Genomic DNA, 26,940 nt, shown 5'->3' on the forward strand with positions numbered 1-26,940 from the left:
CTAGATTACATTAAGTGAAGCTCAGTGAAACACAGGAAAGAGAATTGGGAATCATTTGGTTTAATCTGATTTTAAGGGTAAGGAAAATGCAATTTATATCATACCAGAAACACAAAGGAGCACGTTTAAGCAAAAAATAGCTCGGCCTTCCTTTCTTCACCTGTTTCTGTTTTTGAGTGACAGTGGCTAAGGGCAGTGGGTACCATGGTAAAACTAATGAGTAGGTGAACCACTGAGCTCAGGGTTTTAAAATGTGGAGAGGAAGAAACAGGCAAACTGGAGCGCTTTATAGTAAAGCTGTCCATTATTCTATCAAAAGACAAGTGAAAAGAGTTGCTTCACTTTACAATAAAAATTTCCCAAGTGCTCTACTGTTTTGGTTCCAGGGATGAAAGCCAGATAGATATGGGGGAAGAGCCTTTGCCTTCACCCACTTTGATTGCTACAGATAACGTTGCCAAAAATCGTCAGGAAAGAGAAAATGTAAAAAATACCCCAAATGAACCAAACTTATTTTAGACAGTAATTTCAGTAAATCATAAGTATTTCATATTCTGAAACAGGTCTGACTGGAGAGTGAGAGGTGGAATCCACAGCCAGACTACCTGACTTTGAATTCTCTGTGCCAGTGCCAGGCTGCGTGACTTTTGACAACTCACTTACCCTCTCTGAGCCCTGTTTCCCTAAACTGTACAATGAAATAATAATAGAACCTATCTCCTAGACCTGTTGTGACAATTGCTTATACTCAAAGAGATAAAGTACTTAGAATAGGGCCTGTCACAAATGAAGCACCCAATCTACTGCTTGAAAGGTGAATTACATTTTAGGCTTCTTACCAACTCTAAATCTGAGTTCTTGTGTTGGGGGCTGTGCCATGCGGACGGCACCAGAATGGCGCCTGATCACACGGGCAGCGAGGAGGGTAATTGACATAAGCGCACATCTCGCGTCTCGCTTAATCTTTGCATAAGAGGTGTGGCCCTGCTCTCCGCCTCCTGGAGGTGATGTAAGCATAGGCGGAGCGAGACAGCAGAGCAGCAGCTAGCAGAAAGAAGCGCAGAGAAGCCATTAGCAGAAAGGAAGAAGAAGCGGCAAGCAGATAGAAGCAGCGAGTAGGGGCAGCAGTGGAAGGCAGATCGCAGAGCGCAGAACTGAGAACACACCTTTAGGTTGCAGATCACAGACAGGCAGATCGCAGTACGCGGGGCACATCACTAAAGCACCTTAGGTAGACCACCAGTAAGAAGCAGCAGACCTTAAGTGAGGCGTAGCAAGTCTCTTCCTCTAAGCTCTAAGCAAAGCCTGTCCTTCTCTCAAAGTCTCTCTCTTAAGCAAAGTCTCTCCTTCTCTCCGATAAGCAAAGCCTCGCTCTCTCTCCTCTCAGAGCAAGTAAGCCTCATTTCCTCTATCCTCTATAAACAAGCAAGCAAGGAAGCAGCCCAGAGATAGACGTGGCTCGGTTTCCAGTCCACCACCCATAAGACCCGTGCAAATTGTTGCTGCAGGAGGTGACAGATCTCCGCGGATTTGGTACTGCAAAGAGCCAGCGACAGTCTTGGACTTCCAACAAACCCCGCCGGTTGCAGTGTTGACTCTGAAAGTCTGCCAACGAGCCCGGAGAAAGGCTTTATTTTTGGAGCTAGCTAAGCTATTATCACACTCCACCCATTTTCCTTTCTTGGTTCCAGTGAATCCCACAAAAGCTCAGTCAAGTTCATGGTGAATATCAGATTTTTAAAAACTAACATATTTTAACTAAAATACATTTATTTGGGGAAAAAAAATCACCTTCCCTCACAGTTTGTTTCTTTTTTTATCTGTATGTGTGTTGTGTTCATAAAAGATGCTGAACGTTAAAACAAAAATCAGTACCCTTATGAACCCAGATCTAAGTGCCACGAGGGCTGCCCTTCAGAACAACACTGGAGAGTTCCAGGAAACCCAGAGCAGATTTTTCTGTGATGTAGCAACACAGGAACGTGTCATAAAAAAGTAAAGTCATGGGGGCTGGGGCTGGGGCTGAGTGGCAGAGCGCTTGCCTAGCACGTGTGAGGCCCTTGGGTTCGATCCTCAGCCCCACATTAAAGTAAATAAATAAAATGAAGGTATTGTGTCCATCTACAACTAAAAAAAAAAAGATTAAAAACACACACACACACACAAGTAAAGCCATACAGACCTAAGTCTTTCCCGAAGCCAGATTGTTTCACACCACCAAACGGGGCTGCCACGTCTGTCTTGTTGTAGGTGTTAATAAACACGGTTCCTGCTTCGAGTTTTTCGCTCACGTACATGGCTTTGTTTATGTCCCTGGTGAAAACCCCGGAGGCCAAGCCGTACTCCGTGTTATTGGCTCGCTGCAGCACCCCATCGATGTCCCTGCGAGGCGTTTTCAGGAAGACAAGAAAGCTCCATCACATGTAAAGCAAAACACTCTCCTTGGACATCCTAGAAGTTTTCCTCTCTCTGCTAGAAATGGGAAAGCTTCGCTGCCGCCTGCTTCCACTCTTATAAAGGAAATATTCCAAGCTCACGTGGAAGGAGAGCTCAAGGAAATATTCCAACCTAGTAGGAACTGGGTTTCACATGCACATCTAAAGTCCGACCCGAGGTCATCTTTTCGGTCTCTTTCAGCGGTATCATTCCTGACCCCCTCGGCCTCCCCTCGGCCTCCCCTCTCCCCTGAGCCCCAGGCCTAGATTTCTCCAAGCATCCCCTCTTCCCTTCCATCTCTTCAGAATCTACACACACAGCTCAAGCCCCTGTCGTGCCTCCCTGAGGCCTTTCCAGATCCCACAGAGGTGGCAGGGGGGTGGCTCGGTGGGCAGACTGTGTGGACCCTGCCTCAAAATAAAAAATAAAAAGGGCTGGGGATGTGGCTCAGTAGTTAAGTGCCCCTGGGTTTAATCCCCACTGAATTGCTTAGCGCCTTGCTAAGTTGCTGAGGCTGGCTTTGAACCTGTGATCCTGGGGCAGTGTGGCCCAATGCTCCACCTCCCTGTGCCTCCATTTACTCTTGTGAAACGCAGAAATAACGATGGGAGCAGTTGTCAAAGTGTCTTGGGAGGAAATGAGCTAACGGTGCCCAGAACACAGTCAATGGTCAATAAAAGCAGCAGCGGTAACAGGGGCTCGTGATCCTCCCAACTCGGCTGGTAGAACAAACATGGTGCTGGTTTAACTCTTGTGTTGATTGTTCTCCCTTTGGAAACCAGGAGATAGCAACTGCCCCAGGGCAAGGATAACTATGCCTGGTATTTCTTTAGACTCTGAGGTCAGTCACATCATCACATGAGAGAGAACCCTGCCCGGCAAGGTGACGCACACCTGTAATCCCAGCAGCTCGGGAGGCCGAGGCAGGAGGATGGGGAGTTCAAAGCCAGCCTCAGCAACTTAGTGAGACCCTGTCTCAAAATAAAAAATAAAAAGGGCTGGGGATGTGGCTCATTGGTTAAGTGCCCCTGGCTTTGATCCCCAGTGCCAAAAGGAAAAAAAAGAAAAAAGAAAAAAAAAAAAAACCCACCTCCATTGCACATGCTTATTTAGTAAAAGGAAAGTAAAGCAATCCCTTAAGAGATCTGGTGGTCCGGTTATTTCCTTTTCTTTTGGCTCAGTATAACACTGGATTTTGGTTTTCTGACGGGAATTGGTTTCAGGACCACTGTAGATACCCAAACTCATAGAAGCTCAAGTTCTTTATACAAAATACTGTAGTATTTGCATCTAACCCATGCACATCATTCCGTTCATCCCATACACTACATAACAGTTTGTGGGGTCTTTTTTGTTTGTCTATTTGTTTCATGGTGCCAGGGATTGAACTCAGGGCCTCAGACAGGTGCTTTGCCACTGACCTGTACCCTGAACCCCCTCCCATATACTTTGAATCATCTCTAGATTACTTATAATACCTAATATAACATAAATGCTATGGAAATGTCTGCTATACTATATTCTTCGTGGAATAATGAGAAAAGACTGTTCACGCTTGTTCCGGACACAAAATTTTTCGCCCCGCCGTAGGGCTAGGGATTAAGCCCTGGACCTTATTCATCCTAGGCAAGTGCTCTCCCACTGAGTTACATCCCCAGCACTTTTTAAAAATTTTATTTTGAGACAGGGTCTGATTAAGTTGCCCAGGCTGGCCTTGAACTTGTGATTTTCTTGACTCAGCCTCCCAAGTAGCTGGAAGTATAGGTACACCATTGCCTCCTTGTATACCATGCTCGGCCAGAAGCAATTTAAAAAAAATAAATTTTCAGTCTGAGGTTGTCTGAATTGCAGCTGTAGATCCGTTGCACACGGAGGGCCAACTGTGTGCACACTCCTGCGTAGGAGGAGACACAAGCCTGCTCTTCTCTCAGAGCCGGGTTCCAGGGTGCCTGCCGTGGTGTACCTCACCTTATTGAGAGTGGTCCTAATGCTTAAATATGCATGCATTGTCTACAGCGTGGCCAGTAGATGAAGCCAAGTACTTCATCTGGCGCTCCAGCAAAGAAACAGGATTTGTTCCAGAACCACAGGGAAAATTAGTTGTTTGCTACATTTATTGAGAGATAGCATAGGTTTCAACATAGTGCCTGAAAGAGGGATTTTAAAATTGTCTTGACTCTCTCCAATTTCAAACTTGCGCTGGAAGGGAGCTGAAACTCTCCTACAACTCCTGTACTCTACTTTGGGGGACTTGATAGAGAAAAGGGGAACACGTATCCTGGGATCCACATGCAAACAACCCCTCGCTACAGCCTAGTGTGCTCCAAAACCTCTCACGATGTGCCTGCTGACAACTAAGAAGTCTTCCTAAACTCTATATTTCTTTCTCCAATTTCTCATTGGTTGAGTGCACCTAAAGCCATTCTAGAGAATTCTGTGAAGTATACCGGAGACTCCCATCATATTAGGTATGAGTTTATGAGCTCAGTTACCACCTAGTCCTCTTTGATATACAGAACTTCTTGGAAAGTTTCATGTAGTATGAGGACCGGCATGTCATTTGCAGTTGAATATATGGTGACTGTGGGCATTGATATAAAGAGTTGAATATTTGGCTTCTTTCCCTAGGAATGCTGCCTTCCCCAGGAATGTAAATGTGAAAACTAGTTGTGATTTTTCAGGTGTCAACCTATTCCACAGAGATCTTGCATGTCAACCGCACAAAAAACAAATTTAATCAGCTAAAATCCCATCATGTCCACCATTAAAGTAAACTGAGAAGCAAACATAGATTACCCTCCACAGTGGTCAGCAAAAGCACATCCTTCTAATTATTTAGTGAGGTTGACTCTTCTTAGGGTAGAGAACTGCACACTCAGTGACGTCATGCTCAGCAAACAGTATAACAGCAGAGGGGGAAAAAGTTACCAAATCAAAACCTAAGTTAAATGGTGCCCGAAGAACATACCCATTTTGGAATTTAGAAATGACCATTATAGGCCCAAAGGATTCTTCTTTGGCAAGGAACATGTGGTCTTCCACATCCGTGAACACAGTTGGTTCCATAAAAAAACCTTTTTGGAAAAAAAGAAGAGAAGAATGTCAATTCTAGGTGATACCATTTTCAATGAATAGTTATCTCACTTAATTATAATTTCCCCTCTCTGCCTCAGTAAAACCAAAAGGAGTTCATATCTCTACCTGGTGTTGGTATTCCTAGGTTCTTATGTTTCAATGTTTTTATTATGAAAATTTCAAATATATGTGAACATAGAGAATATAATACGATGAACAGTAAAATACATATTCCTTTTTTTTTTTCTGTTTAATTTTTCCTTGCCGAAACATCTATTAAAGCAAGGATGTGACTTTAATTCCCAAGTACTTCATTAAAAATCAGTAAAAGATAAGGACATTTTTTAATGTAACCACAGCACAGTATCACACCTAACAAAATTAGGGATCATTCTTTATATGTAGTTTATATTTCACTTTCTCTCATTGTTTGGAAAGTAACTTTTTTATAATTTATTTGTTTGATTAAGGATTCAAGTAAGTTCTACACATAGCATTTGGCTGTTAGATTTCACAATGGTCTCTATCTCTTTTTTTTTTTTTTTTTTTTTTTTGGTACCAGGGATTGAACTTAGGGGCACTTAACCCCTGAGTCACATCCTCAGTCCCTTTTTTGTATTTTATTTAGAGACAGGGTCTCACTGAATTGCTTAGCGCCTTGCTAAGTTGCTGAGGCTGGCTTTGAACCTGTGATCCTCCTGCCTCAGCCTCCTGAGCTGCTGGGATTACAGGCGTGCGCCACTGTGCCCAGCTATTTTATTTTCTTATTTTTATGAGGTGCTGAGAATCGAACTCAGTGCCCCCCGTGTACGAGGCAAGCGCTCCACCACTGAGCACAGCACTGGCCCTCCAATGGTCTTTTTATCTCAATATTTCCGATGCTTTTGCCCTCTCCTTATGTTTTCATGCAATCGGCTTGTTGGGGATACTGGGTCAGTTGTTCTGTAGAATAGCGCACATTTTAAATTTGTCCTTCCTTCCTTGGAGGGAAATTTGCTTCTCTATTCCATGTTTTTTAAAAATTGTGATAAAATACATATAGCACAAAATTTACCATCTTAACCATTTTTAAGCACACGGTTCAGTGTTATTAAATACATTCATAGTGCTATGTGACCTTCACCACCATCCACCTGAAACCATTAAACAATGACTCCCGACCCCGCTCCCCAGTCCTTACAAATTGAAAGTTGGACTAATGGCACCCCTGTGTGTGGGTTAAGTTTTTAGAGCACTTCAGAGGTGACCCTGTGCATTACACATTGTATCCCGTCAGAAGACACAAAATGCCCACTTGTCCCTCTTTCAGTGATGCTCAGGTTGACCAGGGCCTTCGGATGGTGACAACCGGGTCCCTCCACTGTACGGTTGTGCTTTTTTCCCCATCAACCTTTTTCCTAACAACCTCGGCCTCCCCTGACTCATTTCCTGAATCGTTATCATCTATTAGAGAAATGCAAACCTGAATCGTTATCATCTATTAGAGAAATACAAACTGGCGATTTTTTTCTATTCTAACATTTTTCCTACATGAATTAGCAGGAATTCCACCATTAAATAAAAAAAAAAGTGTCTCTTTTATCAGCTACTCCATTACCTAGAAATTCAGTTCATAGAGGAAACCCAGGATATGTATTCAGTTTTTTTCTTGTAATTGCCAATGCTCAGAGTAAGGCACGGGTGTACAATCCACCTGTGACAGTGGAAGAGGAGGTTTTGTTATTTGCAATTTTTTTTTTAACTGGAGATTGAATTCAGGGGAATTCTGAGCTATTTCCCCTCCCCTTTTTATTAATTTTGTTCTGAGACAGGGTCTTGCTAAATTGTCCACTCTGGCCTTGAACTTGTGATCCTCCTGCCTCAGCCTCCAGAGTTGCAGGATTACTGGCATGGGCCACAGTGTCTGGTGAAAAGTGAGTTTTTGTAGTTGTTTGTTGGTCCCATCTTTCAAGTGTCATAACAGTGAGCCAATCACATATTTCAGTACCAGGTCTGCTTTAGGCAGAGGAACACATCCCTCCCAGGCTACGCTGGCTAAGATCAAATCTCAGTGCCAAGAATCAAGACCACTGGTTTCTGATAGCAGTTACTCATTACACTCATTTATAACAAAGATCTTCTCACATCCATTTTGTAATTTTCATAGCTTCGTAAACCAGGATGTACACATTTCATCTCATTTTGCATTGGAGGAAAATGAGGCTCAGAAAAATTGTGTTGTTGAACTGGGTACAGGGGCACCTGCCTGAAATCCAGTGGCTCAGGAGGCTGAGGCAGGAGGATTGCAAGTTCAAGGTCAGCCTCAGCAATTTAGTGAGGCCCTAAGCAACTTAGCAAGACCATGTCTCAAAAAAATAAAAAGGGCTGGAGATGCGGTTCAGTGGTAAAGTGCCCATGGGTTCCATCTCCAGTACCAATAAAAAAAAAATTAAAAAGAAGAAGAAAGAAAGAAAAAAGAAATTTGTGTTGTTGATGGGGTCACAGCAATTGCCCAGGCAGAGTGTAGAAATGAACTCTTCTGATCACATTACACGTGCAAGTGTCTGCTTTCGCAGTAAGATGGTGCTGAGATGAAAATTGTCACTATCCACTCCAATTTAAGAAGTCAGGCACCCCATAAGCCCCCTATGGAGGGGACCTTACCTGGCCTTTGGACTTGTCTTCCCCCATACACCAAGGTGGCCCCCTCCTTCACTCCAGCTTCACAGTATTGCAGCAGCTTTTCCAGATGGGCTTTATGATTTTGGGGCCCATGATCAGTAGATCTGTCAAGTGGATCACCAATTTTCATCTTTTTAATTTCTTCCACCTGCATAGTACCCAGTCCATAAAAGACAATTCACTGTTAATCATGGATACCCTTAATAGATGAATGGATAAAGAAAATGTGGTACATATACACAATGGAATATTACTCAGTCATAAAGAAGAATGAAAGTATGGCATTTGCCAGTAAATGGATGGAACTGGAAACTATCATGCTAAGTGAAATCAGCCAATCCCCCAAATCCCAAGGCCAAATGTTCTTTCTATTACGTGGATTCTGACTCACAATAGGTGGAGGTTCACCAGACTGGATAGCAAACTGACGTTCTGGAATTTTCATTAATATGGCATACCCATACTCTTCATGGCAAAAGAATTTCTAAATGACCACATGGTCCTGCTCAAATGTGGCAGACTGCCCTTGTGAAATCCTCATGGAGTAGCCAGAGGAATTGCTGGAATGTTCTGAGGACAACCACCTTCAAGGCAGCATGCTCAGTATTGGCATGTCTTTGGAACTGCTTCTTGTGCTGCGCGCTTGTCTTTGTCTCCTCCTGGGTTCTCTGACGCTGAGTCTAATTCTAGTAAGAAGAAACCATGGGAGAGATCGTGACCACCCAGGGCCAGGAGTTTGAAAATAGGCGAGGCAATCATCTTTCAGGGCCTCGCCCAGGCTCCTGTGCTGCGGAAGATGTTCTGGGTGGGCGGGGAACACATCCACCTTATTCAGCTTTGTGTTCCCAGAACCCAGCACAGCGTGGGGCATTAAGCAGGTGCTCAAGAAACAGCTGTTGAGTGAATACAAAAAGCTCGCGTGCAAACCACATTTGCTGATGTTTCAGCCTTGAAGTTTCTGGTCTCAGCATTTGAAATTTCATCAAGTTGTTGCTGAGCCCGAAAGCCCATGACTATTAGTACCGCACACTGCATTTTCGTGAGGCATAAACTGAATTGCGAAATTTAGGAGGCAGCCACTGCCCGCTGCCTGCCCACCTGCCTCTCTGACTTCGTGGAATCTGCGCTCAGGCAGAGGGTCCTTCGCTTGTGGTGCAGGATGGGACGTCGGAAATTGGTTCTTGGGAACGATAAAAAAGCTAGGTGCTGGTTTTGCAGATATAAGCAAGTTCATAATTAATATTACCTTCATAATAATACAACGTAGTATAATTTAGAGTTTATTTTACCCACAGAGTTCACCCTATAGTCCTATTAATGACTTTTAGTCCCACATCTGTGGATTCATGATCAGCCTACGGCAGCTATTTATGGAGCTAGTTATGCTAGTGGAAGAAATGATATCCTGTCCTGTTAACTGCGAGTTGGAGATTCGTAATGATCAAGTGATGCATCTCTCATAGTCAATTCAGGGATTTAAAAATTCCAGTTCAGCTCTCTGAAGTGTCAGGGATCAAGTGCAGGGCAAGGTATAGGTTCTGACAGCTCTCAAGTTTATTAAGATTTTTCCACAGACCTGTAATTTGTGACTATGAGAAATCATAAACACATAGAAAAGCAGACAGATCATATAATGAATCCACAGGTACCCACCACACAGCAGCAGAAACTACCAGCTCTGGCCAATTCCTTCCCCCCCCGCCCACTTCCTTTTTTTCTGAATTATTTCAAAGGAAATTCTAGACCTCATATACTTTTTTCTGTAAACATGTCAGTATGTAGCTATAAAAATAAAGGACCATTGTTCACATTATTATTTTATGAAAAATAAAGGACTGCGGGCCTGGGGATATAGCTCATGGGTCTTGCCTAGCGTGTGCAAGGACCTGGGTTTCATACCCAACAAGGCAAAAAAAAAAAAAAAAAAAAAAAAAAACCCTACAAAATAAACAACAACAACAACAAAAATGATTGAATCCAGAACCTGCTGCATGGTAAGCACATGCTCTGTCACTGAGTCACACCCCCAGCCAGGGCTGATTTTTTTGGGGGGGGACGGGAGGAGGTACTAGGGATTGAACTCAGTAGCACTCAACCCCTGAGCCACATCCCCAGCCCTATTTTGTATTTTATTAAGAGACAGGGTCTCACTGAGTTGCTTAGTGCCTCGCTCTTGCTGAGGCTGGCTTTGAACTGGCGATCCTCCTGCCTCAGCCTCCTGAGCTGAAGGGATTACAGGCGTGTACCACTGTGCATTCATGAATAAACCCAGAAGTAAAAGCAATTTCTATTTTGTGTGGTACCAGCGACTGAACCCAGGGCTCCATGCATGCTAGGTAAAGGCTCTACCACTGAGCTACACCCCCAACCCCCTTTTAAAATTTTATTTTGAGACAGAGTCTCATTAAGTTGCCCGCCTGGCCTTGAACTTGGGATTCTCCTGTTGGCCTCTCCAGCCGTGTGCACCACCATACTCGTCTGAAACAAAAGCAATTTCTGTGCAACTCAGAGCAACCCAGAGGTGCCTTACCACTCTGGTCACAAATTCGTCGTGGATGGATTCTTCCACAAACAGTCGCCCAGCGGCAATGCAGTTCTCTCCCTTGTTGAAGAACACCGCACCCATGCCCTGCAGCACGGAAGGCAAGACAGTGTCGGCATCCAGAAAGTCAAGGCTGCCGCGAAATCGTGCAGAGGGAGACCCGGGTCCCTGGGAGACAGCAGACCATCTGCACAGGGGAGTCTGGGACGGTGTTTCCGGTCTTGGACCAGAACCACTGGGAGATGCTTAGTCTTGACTTAGCTGCTTTTGGTCCATGAGTACATTTCAAAAATGGTTATAACGATGTCTATACCTCTAAGAACAAACTGTACGTTGCAAGAAAAATCTCGATTATTCTATACATTTAAATATCATATTTGTATGCTAAGTTTTGCTTTTAAAATCTCTGTAGCGGTTCATATAAATCACAAGTTTTAGAAAGCCTTCCTTACCATGTCCCTCCCTGAAAAGGTAAATCCATTTTGCAAGAAGTTCACAAAATATCTGAAATGAAGGCACTCAAAAAACTAGTGCTTGAGAAGACTCGTAGGGTGCGTGTGTGTGTGTGTGTGTGTGTGTGTGTGTGTGTGTGTGTGTTGCTGGGGATCAAACCCAGGGCCTTGGGCATGCAGGGCAAGCACTCTACCCCTAAGCCCTGATTCATAGGGTTTTGTTGTATCTTTTCTAAATTCAGGAGTTAATTCACCTCTTGGAACTTCCCTAAACTGGGTTAAAAAAAAAAAAAAAAAATACAATGGAGGGTTTTTTTTTTTTTTACAACAGAGGTTTTGAAATAGCATTCGTATTTCCTGCACTCGCAGGTTCTTGGATGTGGGAAGCAGAGCTCTATAAAGGCACATAAAGGCACATACTCCTGTCCTGTAGGAGTGAGTGGTGGCCAATACCAAACTACTCGAATAGTCGATGTAAGGAAAAGAGGAAGAATGGTCCTCTCTAACCATCACAGTGTGATTTTCTCCACGTGCAGTTATTTCACCCTTAGCAATCTTTGTTTGTTCTGTTAATTCCCATTATATGAACAAGAACGTGAGAAATCGAGTGAATTGATACTTTTAAAAATGTCACAGTAGGGTAAGAAAAAAGTCCCTCCTCCCTATTTCTATCCCCCAGCCTTTTCTCTGGAAAACTCTAGAAAGGCTCTCAGAAGCCTCGTATCCGGGGGGGGTCCTGCCCCTGATGTTGGTCTGCATATCCCCAGCCATTGCCAGCCACTGAACCGTCCGGAAGGGCCACCTCCTATGGTGACAGGGTCTCCTTCACTCCCAGATCACTCCTTCTCTTTGGGGCCCTTGCAGGATGAGGTTCAGCTGTGAGTGTTCGCTAAGATCACAGTGAGAAGGATGTGAAAGACTGCTCCGCGAACAGGCTGGGCGACGGCACAGAACAGCAAGACCACGACTTCCCCCAGAACGCCCCGGGGGCTTGCCACAACGTGCCCGTGGTGGCTCACTGTTGGCCTGTATCGCAGAAGTGAAGAATGAGGACTAGCCCGATGCTTTTTAACCTTTAAGTTGTACTTAAAATTAGGTTTTATACTTTGATGCAGCTTAAGAGTCAGTGGCATTGCAAAAACAGGAGGCCTGCGCACCCCCACCCAGCCTCCTCCCCAGTAATACCTTACCAGACACATCGCTAAAACCAGGAGAGCCATGTTGCCAATTCCTTCCTTTCTTCCTTCTTCCCTCCTTCCTTCCCTCCCTCCTTCCTTCCTTCCTTTCTTTCAGGGTCTTGTTATGTTGCCCAGGCTGGCTGAACTCCTGGGCTCAAGCTATCCTCCTGCCTCAGACTCCAGAGGATCTGAGACTACAGACGTGCCACTGTGCCTGGCTGCCAATTATGTTTTAATAGGGAACCTTTTATTGTGTCTTGATTTGTAAAACAGATAAAAGCAGTGACCGTGGAAGGGTGAGATGTTAGGGGAAAGGAGGCAAAAGCTAGAAGCAACGCAGAACATCTTTTGAACTTTCTCCATGTGATCACTGTGACTTATGTCCCATTTTTAAAGCATTTTAATGGGAGAAAATATACGAGTACTACTTTCTAAAAAAATTTAAGGGCTGGGGATATAGCTCAGTTCATAGAATGCTTGACTCACAAGCACAAGGCCCTGGGTTCAATTCCATGTACCACAAAAAGTTTTAAGTGCTCTTAATATAAAAAGGATGGCACCTATTTAGGACTAGATATAAACCAAATCTCTTTGAAGACTCGCTCTTACCATTCGCACGGCCTTGTCAAGTTCACAGTCATTGAAGATTATAAGTGGGGACTTGCCACCGAGCTCAAGTGACACTTTCTTCAGGTTGCTCACAGCACAGCTAGAGGAAAATAGACGGGAAATTAGCACTTTGTTAGTGTTCCCCCCGCCTTGCTTTTTAAATCGTAAGTTACCACTTGGCATGAAAAACACAGCTGAACCTCAGAAATAGTAAGAAACTCACTCAAAGACAAAATGTGGGTACAGAGCTGCGGCCTGGGTGCCGAGCACTTGGGATTCACTGTTTTTCTCTGCGCTTTGCATATTATCAGGAATTTTTCATGATAAAAAGTTTAAAATTATTTTTGTGGGTCAAATGATCAGAGATTCTCGCAGGTAATTCCCCTTCTCTAGGAATTTGAGTTACATAAACACCTGGCGAGAAGACCGAATCTCTGACTAGACTACCAGAACACCGGAACAGGCAGTGTCGATTTTTAGAAGCGTGCTGTTTGGCTCCACGTCTTACGTAAGCGTGCTTATTTAAGACATGCAGACAGAAATGCAGGCAGATGGAAAAAGAGTCACAAAATTCCATTTCATGGCTCCATGACCTTTGTTTTTACCATTTCGAGGTACTTATTTCTGATCTAGGTCCTGCCACAGCTGTTACCTTTTTAAACATAGTTAGGATCACCCAATGGGGATACAAATCTTATCCCCTGTTTTTCTCCCCAATTGTCTTTTTTAGTGGTAGTGATTTTTGTGGGGCAAGGGATGGAACTCAGCGTCTCAGGCGAAGCAAGTGCTGTATCATGGAGCTATATCCTCAGTCCTTTTTATTTTTGATTTTGCGACAGGGTCTCACTGAGTTTCCCGGACTGGCCTTGAACTATTGATTCTCCTGCCTCAGCCTCCCCATTAACTGGGATGGCAGGCTGCACCACAGTGCCTGGCTCCTAATTATCATTTTAGTACTATTTTTAAAAAAATATTTTTAGTTGTAGATGGACACAGTACCTTTTTAGTTTATTCATTTATTTTTATGTGGTGCTGAAGTCGAACCCAGTGCCTCACATGTATTAGGCAAGCACTCTACCACCCAGCCACCACCCCAGCTCCAACAATAATTTTCAATGTTATTAAAATTCTCCATGACCATGACTTATGTATTCTATTATGCAAACACATTTTACTACCTTATTTTGGGCATTTACATTATTAGCAGTTTTTTTTTTTTTTTAACAATATTACTACATTTTGAGAATCCGATTTCTAAGTAATCCAGATTTGTCATAAGGGATATATAAATCACAAACATCTTTGCAGTTTCCCACGCTCCCCAAACAATCTGGACCATAGTGTTAGTGCAGAATTTTTTTTTTTGTGCCGGGTTGTGCAAGTTACCAATAGGGGACAGAATTTTGATATAGCTCTGGTTTTATTTGCTGTGGACTTTGAAGCTTTGGAAAGTCTTTTATTCAAATATTTCAATATCCAGCAGTGATAAGGAGATTTCCACATCTGATGTGGTTTTTCTCATTCTAAAAGTGCTCTGTTTAAACAAAAACAGAACCTGGTTTCATGGAGCGTTAGCATTGACACAGGGAAATCCATACCTCTTCATGATCTGCTTGCCAATAGAAGTGGAGCCAGTGAACCCGAGTTTGCGGATATCGGGGTGTTCAGAAAGGCGTTGTCCTGCCACACCCCCTGCAGAATTAGGAGATAAAACACTAATTAAAACATTAGTCGGGCCTTGTGGCGAGAGAGGTTTGAATTCGTTGAAGCCGAATTTCTAAGCTGTCATAATATCCTCTAGGCAATTGCCACCCACCCCCAGTCCTGGTGGGTAAGCCTTGGTGGTTATCCTCCAGGCAGTCACTGAAGCATCAAAGTGGACCACCTCAGGGTCGGTTTACGATGGCGCACACCGCCCCCGACCTCCCTCTGCTCACCCACCACATTTCCACTTTAAGGTCTGCAGCATGTGGGCAGGTTTATTTATACTTGGTAAACTGTATTTGGTTTCACTATAACTCTGGGTAAGACTCCAGCGGGAAAACAGCCACTCGCTACCCCCATACCACTCATCGGTCATAGCAAAGTGGGTCCCCTGAGGGACCCCTGAGGGCTTACCCGAGCCTGGGATGATATTGATGACCCCCCTGGGAAAGCCTGCCTTCACGGAGAGCTCTGCAAACTTCAAAGCAGTCAAGGGCGTGACCTGACGGATGCAGACAGCAGTTACCTTCTCCACACTCTCCTGTCCTCTGCACCCGTACCTGGGTTTCCCTTGATGGTTATGAGACAGCTCATTTTATTTTACATTGTTCTATTATTATTTACTTTGACATAATTTCAGACTTACAGCAAAATTACCAAAGTGGTAGTACAAAGAATTCCATATATATCTATATCTATATCTATATCTATATCTATATCTATATATGGAATTATACACACACACACATATATATAAACATATATATATCTCCTTCACGCTCATCCCTCAAATGTTAACCTGTTACTATATTTGCTTTACCCTCTTTATGTATACATATATTTTCCCATCACACTACTTAAGAGGTAAGGTGTATAGTATGCAATGTTTGCCTCTAAATATTTAAAAAAAATTTTTTTTAGTTATTGTTGGACATTTATTTTATTTATATGTAGTGCTGAGGATCAAACCCAGGAACTCACACATGCCAGGCAAATGCTCTACCCTGAGCCACAACCCCAGCCCCTGCCTCTAGATATTTCTATATACATTTGCTAAAAGCGAGAAATCTTTTACATACAATTTTCAAAATCGTGAGAGTAACAACTGATGGAATATCTAATTTACAGATCTTATTTAGATCTAGCCAGTTGTTCCAATAATGTCTTTTATTGCAAAAGAAAACCCAAGGGTGTGGGTTGTTTTCGTTTGTTTTGTTTTGCATTTAGTTAGGCACATAGTCTCAGTTCATCTGGGAGAGTTTGAGTTTTCTTTTACATTTGATTCAACTGATATTTTTGAAGAATACAGGCCGGTTATTTCACGCACTGTCCCTTGACCTGAATTTGTCTGCTGTTTCCCCGTTTCGCACTTTTGGCGACGACACGCTGGAGTGACACTGAACGGTTCTCCTGTGTGTGCTCCTCGTCCCTCTGCTATGAGCACTTTCCCTTCTCTCTGATTGACCTTCCTGGGGACTCCTGGGTTCTTACTTCATTCAGCCGGTTGTCACATTCTACTGCTGCTATTGATCTTCATTCTCAAATCCTCCCAGATTCAGCTAACGGGAGCCTCTTTAGCATGGCTCCTGTGTCTTTCCAACGCGTCCTCTTCATTCTTTGAGCGTTTCCTTGCTTTTTAGACCCGAGATCTTCCACGTCCGTCTTGTATTTTCCCTGCTCCAGCCATTTCTCCAAGGAGCCCAGTACAGCTTCTGGAAACCAAGATCTGGACGGCATTGAAATGTGGTCGCCAGACTCGCGCAGCACACAGAGCTGGGGAGTACAGGTGCGTATGTTCACACCCCCCCACCCGTATGCGCGTATTAGCGTGCGTGTGCGCACGCGCATCTTCCCATCCATCTACCTATCCCCACAGGTCCTATACCCATTTCTTTACCTAGCTACCCAAATCCATTCGACCCCGAACTTACTCTTACAACTGTCCAATATTTTGGGATTGGCTCTCTCCTTCCCCCTTTTATGTCTGTGACTCTCTTCTGTAAGTGAGAAGCATGGTCCCCATGATCCAGAATATATTTACTTATGCGCTAATCCTAAAACATGTAGGAAGTCCTTTGGGAATCATTAAGGCACGTCGCTGTGAGAAAGAATCCACTAACTGCAGTTCAATATATTTATAGCATTTTCTGCCTTAAACCTGAAGGCAGGGGTTGTCAATCATTTGAAATGCTGCTTCATTAGTTCATTTTTTTGGGGGGTTCATAGTTATAGACTTATTTATTTTGGGTTTTTTCCCCCCCATCTGTATTGATTTTATTTCTTTTCTGTGTGTGTTGCTCTTGAGTATGTGAAATGTACTTCCAAAGGTCAGGACTACACAAAAGATCCCTCTGTCCTTCCTGCCGTGTCCCCTGTGTCCTGCAGATCATCAGTCTCCAGTTTATTCTTCCTGTGTCTTTTTGCTCAAGTGCACAAATACATATTTTCTTATTTTTCCTTCTTTCTTACACAAAGAGCATTGTCGTACGGATTCTGAACATCTGTGATGGCAATATGAATCTCAGAAGCAAGAGGAAAGTGGCAGATTCATACTCTTAAGTGATACTGTCGCACTGTTGCCCATAAACATGTAAAATTATGATGTGTCCATTAAAAATGAAAATATATTTTAAAACCCAGTGCTGATTAATTCGTAATTTTAGCTTAGTCTCTGAATGTGGAATATGCAAGATCCACTGAGGTGTGAAAAAAAAAAAAGTGGAAATTTTTAACTGAGAGAAATGAATTACACATGACTAATGTTTAGCTTGCAGCTGAACCCCGTGCTTTCTCTTGGTCTGAATGAAGGTCCAGGGGTCACAGAGGTGTATGCAATTCCAAGCAAAGAACAGGAGCTCACGAGGGCAAGTGGGTGGCCAAGGGGCATTTGCTCTTTGCTTTCTGAATATTGCCATGTGTTGAAGCTTACAGGCCTGGTCATGTGGATTCACAGACTATAAACAACTTTCACAGAACAGACCAGTGGCTGAAGAGGAATCTGCACCATAAATCACAATAGAGTGTGGCAAACACAACCACACGAGAAAAAGTTGGGGCTACTACTTTTCCTCTTCAGTAACAGGCCCATGGCGGGTACATTGTGTGGTTTAAAGAAGGGTCCCCTACGTAGGCCTCATGAGAAACTGGCCCAAAACGTCTGAAATCATCAAGAAGTTCCTTGAATGGTGAATCTATGCCATTATGTCCTATAGTTAACGAAGGTTTACCCCAAAGTGAGTATTTCTGCGCCTTGGTCTGCAGGTTTCATGTTAAAAACTCTCCCAAATCAGGCTGTGGCTGTGGCTCAGTGGTAGAGCGCTTGCCTAGCACGTGTGAGGCACTGGGTTCGATCCTCAGCACCACATAAAAATAAATAAAATAAAGGTTCATCAACAACTAAAAAAAATGTTTTTTAAAAAACTTCTGAATTAATGATAATTTTAAGTGAGAATAAAAAGGTTTTGTATTATTAATAAATAATATGAAACAAACGAACGACTTCTTTATTGCTTCCCTCGTCATTTCTACTGGTTTTCTTCCATGTGGTGTCCAGTGTCTCAGCAGGATCCTAGATTTACATGGTACGTGGGAAAGCATTTAGCATTATCCTGGGCAAGAGCAGGTCACTGCTAAATATTAGGTTAATAATGTCAAAACCTGTCAGACTTGGACCAGTCGCCCCAGGCCACAGGAACCTTGCCTCACACGTGCTTTGTGATGCCAGGAGGGAACCTAGACTACATATGACAGGAGCAGATGCCAGGTTAAAGAAGGAGCGCCATCTAAACTCAGTCCTGGTGTTCCGAAAGGGCCCTAATGCCATAACCGATCCCATATCATCATTGCATGATATTACCCAGTGAAACTTCAAGACCCCTCCAACCTAACAAGGCAACCCTGGGTCTTTGATTTTTAGCATGATCATTTAGTAAGCTGCCAGTTTTAAATTCCAACCAGACCAATTTCTATACGGGCAGAACTTTTGTGTGTCTGTGTAGCAGATTCTGTGCCGGACAACTTGTCTGCGCTCAGTAAATGTTTATAATTTCTGGACTTGTCAGTCTTGAATGGCACCCTTGCTGGATGCTATTTAGTGGTTCTCCACCCTGGGTGGATTTAGAAACAAATGTGAAGCTTTTAAGTCTTCCCGGTGCCTGGGCTTCAACCTAGACCAAGCAGTAAGTCAGAATCAGAATTTATATGGCACTTGGGATACAACTTGGTCGGCAAGTGCTCTATCACTGAGCGACAGCCCCGGTCCTATCAGGACCTTTTTAGAGAACTCGACTCGGTTTTTCACCTCCTCTCTTTACTCTGCTAGCTTCCTACATTCAGTGAGTGGTGCTGTTTGGGGGCAACAGGACCCTCTACAATGCTGGTGGACTGTACAACTCCCACGGAGGGTTTTGTCTCTGTCTCACAGGTACATGAATCTTTTAACCAGACAATTCTGCAACTAGGGACATGTCTTAAAAGCATACCTACACCTGAGGGCAATGCCACATCTGTAAGGTTATTAACTGCAATATAGCTTATAATAACAGAAGAATGGAAAATCTAAATGCCCATTAATGAATTTGTTAATAAAATGGCTTATCGGTTCTATGGGATATTATTTGTCTATATATGGAATGCTGTTAAATACAAAGGAAACTGTTTAAAAATAATTTTTTATGTAAGTATGTATAAAACATTACTTTGTGTGTGTTTAAATTTCATCTTACTTTGGTAAGAACACAACATTAGATCTGTTCCCTTAAATTTGTGAATATTTAATACCATATGCTCACTATAGGAACATGACTCTGTGCCCTTGCAAAACTGAAACTTTGTGTCCATTGATGGGCAATTTCCCATTTCCCCTCCCTCTCTTTGTGCTTGCTTGCTTGCTTTCTTCTTTTTCTTTTTCTTTTCTTTTTTTTTTTTTTTTTTTTTTTTTTTTTTGGGGATTAAATCCAGGGCTTCACGTATGCTGGACAAAAGCTCTACCACGAGCTATATCTGCTGCCCTTTTAAAATTTTATTTTGAGACATGACCTTACTAAGTTGCCCAGGCTGGCCTTGATCTTGCAATCCTCCTGCCTCTGCCTCCCATGGAGCTGGGATTATAGGCATGGTCACTGTGCCTGGCCCCTCTTCATATTTTTTAATGGGTGCTCTGGTTTAATAATGTCCTCCAAAAGTTCATTGCAAAGAACTTGGTCCCCAGTGTGACAGTGATGAAATGGTAGAATCTTCAAGCGGTGGGGCCCAGGGGAGGGTGCTTAGGTCAGGGCGCTGCCCGGATGGTGGTTAATGCTGGTGTCTTGAGTGAGCTGGTTCTTATGAGAGTGGGTTTTTTTTTTTTTTCTGATACTGGGTATTGAATTCAGGGGTGATTCACTGCTAAGCCACACTCCAGCCCTTTTTAATTTAATAAAGACAGGGTCTTGCTAAGCTGCCAGGCTGGCCTTCTGCTTTAGTTTCCCGTGTATATGGGATTACAGGGATGTGCCACTGCACCTGGTTGAGGGTAGACTGTTACAAAGCAAATGTACCCCACGTGCTTGGTCTCTTATGCAGGTGGCCAGTTTTCTTTCCACTTCTCCACTAATTTATAATGCAGCCATTGGTGTGTGTGTGTGTGTGTGTGTGTGTGTGTGTGTGTGTGTGTGTCCCTCTCCAGGATGCTGGCATTATGCTCTTTGGACCCTTCATGAAACAAATAAATCTCTTTTCTTTACAAGTTACCCAGTCTCAGGTATTCTGTTATAGCAACACAAAAAGGACTAAACCAATATGTTAAAATATATATATTTACACACTTAAATATATATGTTTAAATACACAAATTTGTGTTTTTTATGTATAGAAACTATCTCTGGAATACCCAGGAAACAAACAGCCATTAATAACACTGATTGCCACTAAAGAGGGAAACTGGTTCACAGGGGGAGAGTGATAGGAGGGAGAATTTTCGCTATTCTGTAACTTAATAATTTTGAAAACTTTAGACACATACCTAATTATTTTGGTGAAGATTTTTTAAAAGAGTAAAACAAAATGATTGTAGTTGCATTGCCATGTAGCTATGCCAAATGAGACTGTATTTTTTAAGTTCTGAAAGAAGAAATTAGTTGATAAGTAACTAATGATAAACTCTTCCAGAACAGACACAAAGTTTTCTCCCTGGCTTTTGTACCTTGGTTAGTACTACCTGGCTAGTAGCACTATTTGTATGTACTGTACTTAGTAATGCTCACTATGCTCACTGTTAAATTGGCTACTACGTTTTTCTTGAAGAGCTACTGTATGTAGCAGTCATGGACATATTTAAGAACTACCTGATCTTTTTTTTATGTGTGTACCAGGGATTGAACCCAGGGGTACTGTACCACTGAGCCACCTCCCCAGCCATTTTTATTTTCAGTTTTGATACAGGGTCTTGCTACGTTGCCCAGGCTGGTCTCAAATTTGTGATCCTCCTGCCTCAGCCTCCTGAGTCGCTGGGATTACAGGAATATGCCTGGTTTACCTGGTCTATTTTTTAAGTATCTCCTTCCTATCCACATGTCTATATTCTTATAAAGCTGCCACGATTATAGATTTTGTACATGCTTTTCTCTCATCTTTCCCATCTTTACAATATTTTGGATAATCGTGTTTGCAGGCCTACGTATTTTTATTTCGATGTCTCATAATCACTTGACATGATTCTCTACCGCTGGGCGCCTGGCCCCTGGCAGGTTTTGAACTGGCTCCTAAAAGACAATGGACTTGGCTGAGCTACACCACGCCTGCTTCCATGGTCTTGGAAGTTCTAAATCACGGAATCTCCCTATGAGGATGAGGCGACGATTAAAAATGAGCATTTTTTCATGAAAAGTCATCCCTGACACATGAAAAGATGTCGTGATACCCGATCTCGTTGGCTATTCAGGACGGCGTCTCCGTGCCCTCTGCCCCCGGCCCCTGGCACCTCACCTGCGCGGGCTTCAGCACCAGGGTGTTGCCCGCAGCCAGGCACGCGGCGCTCTTCCAGGCCAGCATCATCAGCGGGTAGTTCCAGGGGATGATGATGGCGCAGACCCTGTGGCGGGAGAGACGCGCACCCTCAGCTTCTCCAGCCACCCGCTCGGGTCACTGGAAGCCCTCTCCCAGCCTTACCCCAGCGGCTCCTTCCTGGTGAAGGTCAGGTTGCGACTCGGACGGGCCTGGTTGATGGGGATCGTTGAGCCCTGAAGAATAAAACGGGTGGCTGCTTCCTTCACCTATTTAAATGGGTGGATTTCAGCTCAAAGAATCCACCCTCCACCCTCCTCTCTTACTTTGCTTAGGTGACGTGGAAAGGCACTGTTGAACGAAAAGGAAATAGATCTCCACTGGAGAGGGAAGGGAGGTTCATTTCTCAAAAGAACTACGAAGTATAAGAGAGTAAACGATCCTAATACATTCACCTCCACTTCACCTCCCAAGCACGGCAGAGAATGTTAATGGCCTGCCCAATATTCACTCTCCTCTCTTTTCTTAGCAGCAGGACCTCCATTAACAATGGAGGCAGCACTGTGCCCAAAGTACTGTGCCTCTTAGTCTGCGGGAAATATAAGCCCAAAGCATTGGAAGGGGAGTGCTCTTTAAAGCAGGCTGAGTCAGGACAAGGACTCTTTTACCCTCCCCTCTACTCCCCCTTCCTCCTCCTTCCTGCTCAGAATGTTGCTGAAATGGCTGGCACTGCAGTGGTTATCCTGAGACCATGAGACAGCCTTGAGGGCAGAAGGTCTGGCAGAGACGGAAGGAGCCTGCATCTCACGTTCTGACTGCCTCCCTGCCTTTGGACTCCTCGAAAGTGAGAGAAAAATAACCTTCTTACTTGGGTTTTCTGTTAAACACAGCCAAACTTAATCCCAAGTTTACAGCAGTAGTCTTTAAGCAAAGCTATTCACTTGCTTTGTCAGAGAAGATCATTGCTCTCCCCGATGCCAGGCACAGTCTCTTACCTGAACCCCGAGCAGCCAGGTCTACTTCGGAATTCAAAATTTGGGGACTCTACAAACACAACAGTGCACAGGTCCTCTCTACTACCCACCATAGGGTCTGGGAAGCCCTCCCTGATCAAACACATTCATATTTACTCAGTAAAGCATAGGAATATTGACTCGAAGTTATACCAATAAAGATTATAAATAGACTGATCCTCATTTGGGTCAGTGTTTGGCACCCAGTGAGTCTGAACCAATCCAATCAATTTTTAGATCCCAGAGCTATTTGGATTTTGTGTTTGGGGGTAAGAGTACCTGAAGCACCTGTAAGTGCATGACTTTGTGGAACCATAATAAACACTTTATGTGTAAGACTTCCAATGTTTCAGGCTTGTCTTGTCCTGTACTTAGAAACACTTATTTCCTATCCCCATAAAATAATTTGAGATGATGTATTACTCAACCATTTCACAGATGAGGAAAGTAAGGTGCTGAGAGGTAAAATAACTGCTTTTTTAAGAACTGGGATTGAACCAGGAGTGCTCACCACTGAGCCACACCCCCAGCCGTTTTCATTTTTTATTTTGAGACAGGGTCTCATTGATTTGCACAGGCTGGACTTGGCCTTGGGATCCTCCTGCCTCAGCCTCCTAGCTGGGATAACAGGTGTGCGCCGTTGTAGCTGGTACTAAAATAGCTTTCACACCTGTCAGTGGCAAGGCTGAGCCTGGCCCCAGGCCTCTCTGACTCTATATTAATGGTGGCAGCAATGTGCCCAGATACGATGTTCCCCAGTCTCCTTAGCAGATAGAGGTGGCCCATGGGTGACAGAGCAGGAGGCACTGGGGCGGGGCTGGGGATGCTTTTTAAAGCCCCTTTATGCTTCCCCTGCCCTCTTCCTCTTGCTGCTAGGAGTGTGGTCACGACAGACTCCTGCAGAGGTTCTGGAGAGTCGGGAAGGGCATGTGTGCTGCCCTTGGCTATGGGCGCTACTTCTTCTTCTGTATGTAACCCCCGTGCCGAAGCCAAGCGCAGTTGACATTTATCATCAAAAAGGCCTTATTTCTTATCATAGAATAAAAACAAAATGAAACATTTATTATACCCTTATTTTTACCAAAATTTTTCTTAAACTCAATCTGCTTGAACCATCTACATTAGCTCTTTGGCCTCTGTAGACATTAGAATTTGCGGAACCCCTACATGATCCCAGGGTTCTTGCTGTACATCTAGAACACTGTTCCATGCTCTCAGGATGCATTATGGTAAAGTGCAAAGAACAGTGGTAGACTTTGGATTCAGAAAACCTCGGGGTGGACCTCTACATTTGACTTGCTATGGACTACAGGAAAGGCATTCATTTCTTCGAACCTCTGTTTCTTTGTCTGTAATAAGGGGATAACAGTTGTCCATGTACCTCACACAGCTGTTATAATCATTGCTATGGTCTGGCTGTGTCCCCCAGAATTCCTGTATTAGCAACTTAATCCCCAGTGCAAGTGTTGGGAGGCGGGGTCTAATGTGAGGCGTTTATGTCATGAGGACCTGTCCTCACTCAAGGATTACTGCTGCCAGAAAAAGGGCCTATGGCAGGGGATTCTCTCTCTTCTGCTCTTCTGCCATGTAAGGACAGTGTTCCACCTCTCCAAAGGATGCAGCTACAAGGTGCCGTCTTGGAACCAGAGACCAAGCCTGCTGGCACCCTGAACTTAGACTTCTCGGTCCCTAAAGTTATGAGAGAATAAATCTCTGTGCTTTATAAATGACCCAGTCTCAGGTAATCTGGTATAGCAACACAAAACTGACTAAGACAATTATGCCACTTTCGTAGTTAAGAAAACCTATGGAAAAAATGGATCTGACAGTACGTGGTACCAACTCATGGATGTTAGTCCCTCTTCCTTTCAGAACAAAGACCATCTGTGCTTACCTGAATTTTGTCACACCAGCCAGCAAAGTATCTGAACGTTTGCACAGACATTCCAATGTGAGTCTTCAGAGCCAAGGTGTAGACAGCACCTGAGTCAAGGGCTTCGATGGTTGCCAGCTCTTCTTGGTTTTCTTCCAGTAGGTCTGCAAGTCTGCATGGCCAGTGAAAAAATTCACTCAAGGAATATTGATTGAGCCCTTATTGCAAATATGGACTCAACCAGGATTTCTTTCTTTCCCTCTCAGCACTATTGAGGTAAAATTGAAGTACAATAAAATGCACATATCTGAAGTATGCAATTTGATCAGTTTTGATACGTATGTAACCAGTATAATCCATATAAAAAGCATTTCCATTACTTTTTTAAAATTTGAAATCATGCAGACTGTGTTTCCTGCATGATGCATTACATTAGAAATCAATCACCTTAAGATAGGTAGAACCCCACCCCCACAAGTCAACTATTTCAAAATTAAATGGCACACTTATAAATATCTCAGAGGTCAAGGAACAAAACACAAGAAAAGTAAATAAAAAGTGCTTTGAACTAACTGATAATAAAAATCTTAAAAAAAAAATCAGGATCTCTGGGATGAAAGAGAACTCAGATAAACATTTAAAACAAAGTATTTGTATGAGAAAGAAGCTAAAATAACAATCAAATTATTTTCAAATTATATAGTAGGAAGGAAAAGTAAAAGTAGGAGCAGAAATCTATGAAGTAGAGAAGAAATAATACAGCTAAAACTTGATAAAAAATCAAACATGTTTGATCAAGAAAAAAGCAAGAACACAAAAATTAATATCAATGGAAAGGGGGCTATCAAAATAACCCTACAGATGCTAAAAATGTATTAAAGCAATCTTACAATCTGAAGACTGAGATTTCTGAAGTGAACACAAGTGGACCAGGTCTCTGCCCGTAGGGAGATGGTGGTCCAGTAGGGAAGGCAGACATTAAGCGATTTCATCAGTGATTTGCTCCAAGAGTTACAAGCAGAGGTGGAGGGTGTTGGAAGTAAGCACACCTTGCCTGAGTGACTGAGCGCTGTAGCCCAAGGAGGAAGCTGGATGACAGGGTGGAGGCTCAAGGATGCAGAGGGAGAGGCCAGAGGGCAGCCCACCCGCCTTGAGACCCCACACTGCACCGCTCTGGCTGCTACAGACACATTTTCAGAACTAAATGAAGAAACACGGGGTGGACTACAAACGCCACGACGGAGTTCTGTCTGGTGTTTGGGTTCCTTGGGAAGGTAGGTGCAGGGTTCTCGCTCCCAGAGATCACTCAATCAAGGTCAAGTGTTTGGCTTAAGTGAGCAGAAAATGGAGTTAACGATAACACCCGATCACTCCTGGCCTGCTTAGTTCCTGATTTATAATATTCTCTCCAGACTAGTATTTTCTCCTTGCTCCTATTATCAAGTAGATTGAAATTTTATCCTTAAAAACAAGAGTGCTGGGTATTCTCCATCTGCTGCTGTCTGTCCATTCTGCTGCATGACCTCGGGGGATGACCTTTGTAGACTCCAGCACCTGGCTCCAGGGAGACACTTGCAGGAGGCTGGTGCACTGGAGGATGACCTGATTCAGCAGCTGCTTTGTTCCCCCCACCCCCCACCTAAGATCCCTGCATGTGGCCTCCCACAGAGACAGATCTTTCCAGAGCCTAGAAACAGCTCCCTCCTCTGTCTCTTCTGACCTTGGAAAAGTAGCAGCTTCCCCTGCTGCTACGGCTGCCTGGATGTGCCATTATTCTCTGTGGAATTCCCCTGAGCTGGCCCACATCTTTGTAAAAAGTCCTTCCTTTCCCGCTGGGACCCTGGCGGACACAAGCAATAATGCAAACGTCAGGAGCTCCCATATCCAGGTCTGACAGGATTCGAGGAACCGAAGACATAGTGTATAATAGGTGCCTACCAGATGGGTTGCCAGAATTTTTAATACCTGGGCATTGTTAGCCAATATCCAAAGGTGACAGACTCGCTTTTCTAAAGCACGCACCTGTACATCAGCCTTCCTCTCTCTCGGGCATTCATTCTTCCCCATTCACCATTTTCAAAGGCATCCTTCGCTGCCGCTACAGCTTTATCAACGTCCACCAAGGAGGCATAGGATACTTTGCATATTGTCTGTTTCCAGGAATAAAGATCAATATATCTATGTAAATATATATGTACGAGTTAATATTGTTACTAGAAAAAAACAGAGAATCACTTATAAAATTCAAATTGATGGAAAATTAATACCTCTCCTAATATGCTAAAGAAAAAGGAATAATTTGGACACGAGAACTGAGTCTGAAATGTGACACTTCTTGGGTGGCACCTCAGCATGGAGGAACACATTGAGAAATACTATATATTTCTTCTCGTGCCTTAGGGAAGCTGAATTTCTT

At 43.6% G+C, this 26,940-nt stretch overlaps 1 protein-coding gene across 1 annotated transcript in view; it reads right to left on the reverse strand.

Moving 5' to 3' along the window:
* ALDH1L2 (aldehyde dehydrogenase 1 family member L2) overlaps positions 1-26,940 on the reverse strand; it is a 56,576-nt gene that overhangs the window by 1,758 nt on the left and 27,878 nt on the right. Inside the window, exons 12-22 of the mRNA XM_079142894.1 lie at positions 26,547-26,674; positions 24,546-24,696; positions 21,804-21,874; positions 21,621-21,726; positions 15,072-15,159; positions 14,552-14,645; positions 12,954-13,053; positions 10,703-10,801; positions 8,155-8,320; positions 5,405-5,510; positions 2,183-2,382 (exon numbers count right to left, since the gene is read on the reverse strand). Coding sequence (XP_078999020.1) covers positions 2,183-2,382; positions 5,405-5,510; positions 8,155-8,320; positions 10,703-10,801; positions 12,954-13,053; positions 14,552-14,645; positions 15,072-15,159; positions 21,621-21,726; positions 21,804-21,874; positions 24,546-24,696; positions 26,547-26,674 — 1,309 coding nt within the window. The remainder of the gene's footprint in view (positions 1-2,182; positions 2,383-5,404; positions 5,511-8,154; positions 8,321-10,702; positions 10,802-12,953; positions 13,054-14,551; positions 14,646-15,071; positions 15,160-21,620; positions 21,727-21,803; positions 21,875-24,545; positions 24,697-26,546; positions 26,675-26,940) is intronic.

The sequence above is a fragment of the Sciurus vulgaris genome, assembly GCF_902686455.1.
Source record: "Sciurus vulgaris genome assembly, chromosome: 5".
NCBI classification, from domain to species: Eukaryota; Metazoa; Chordata; class Mammalia; order Rodentia; family Sciuridae; genus Sciurus; species Sciurus vulgaris.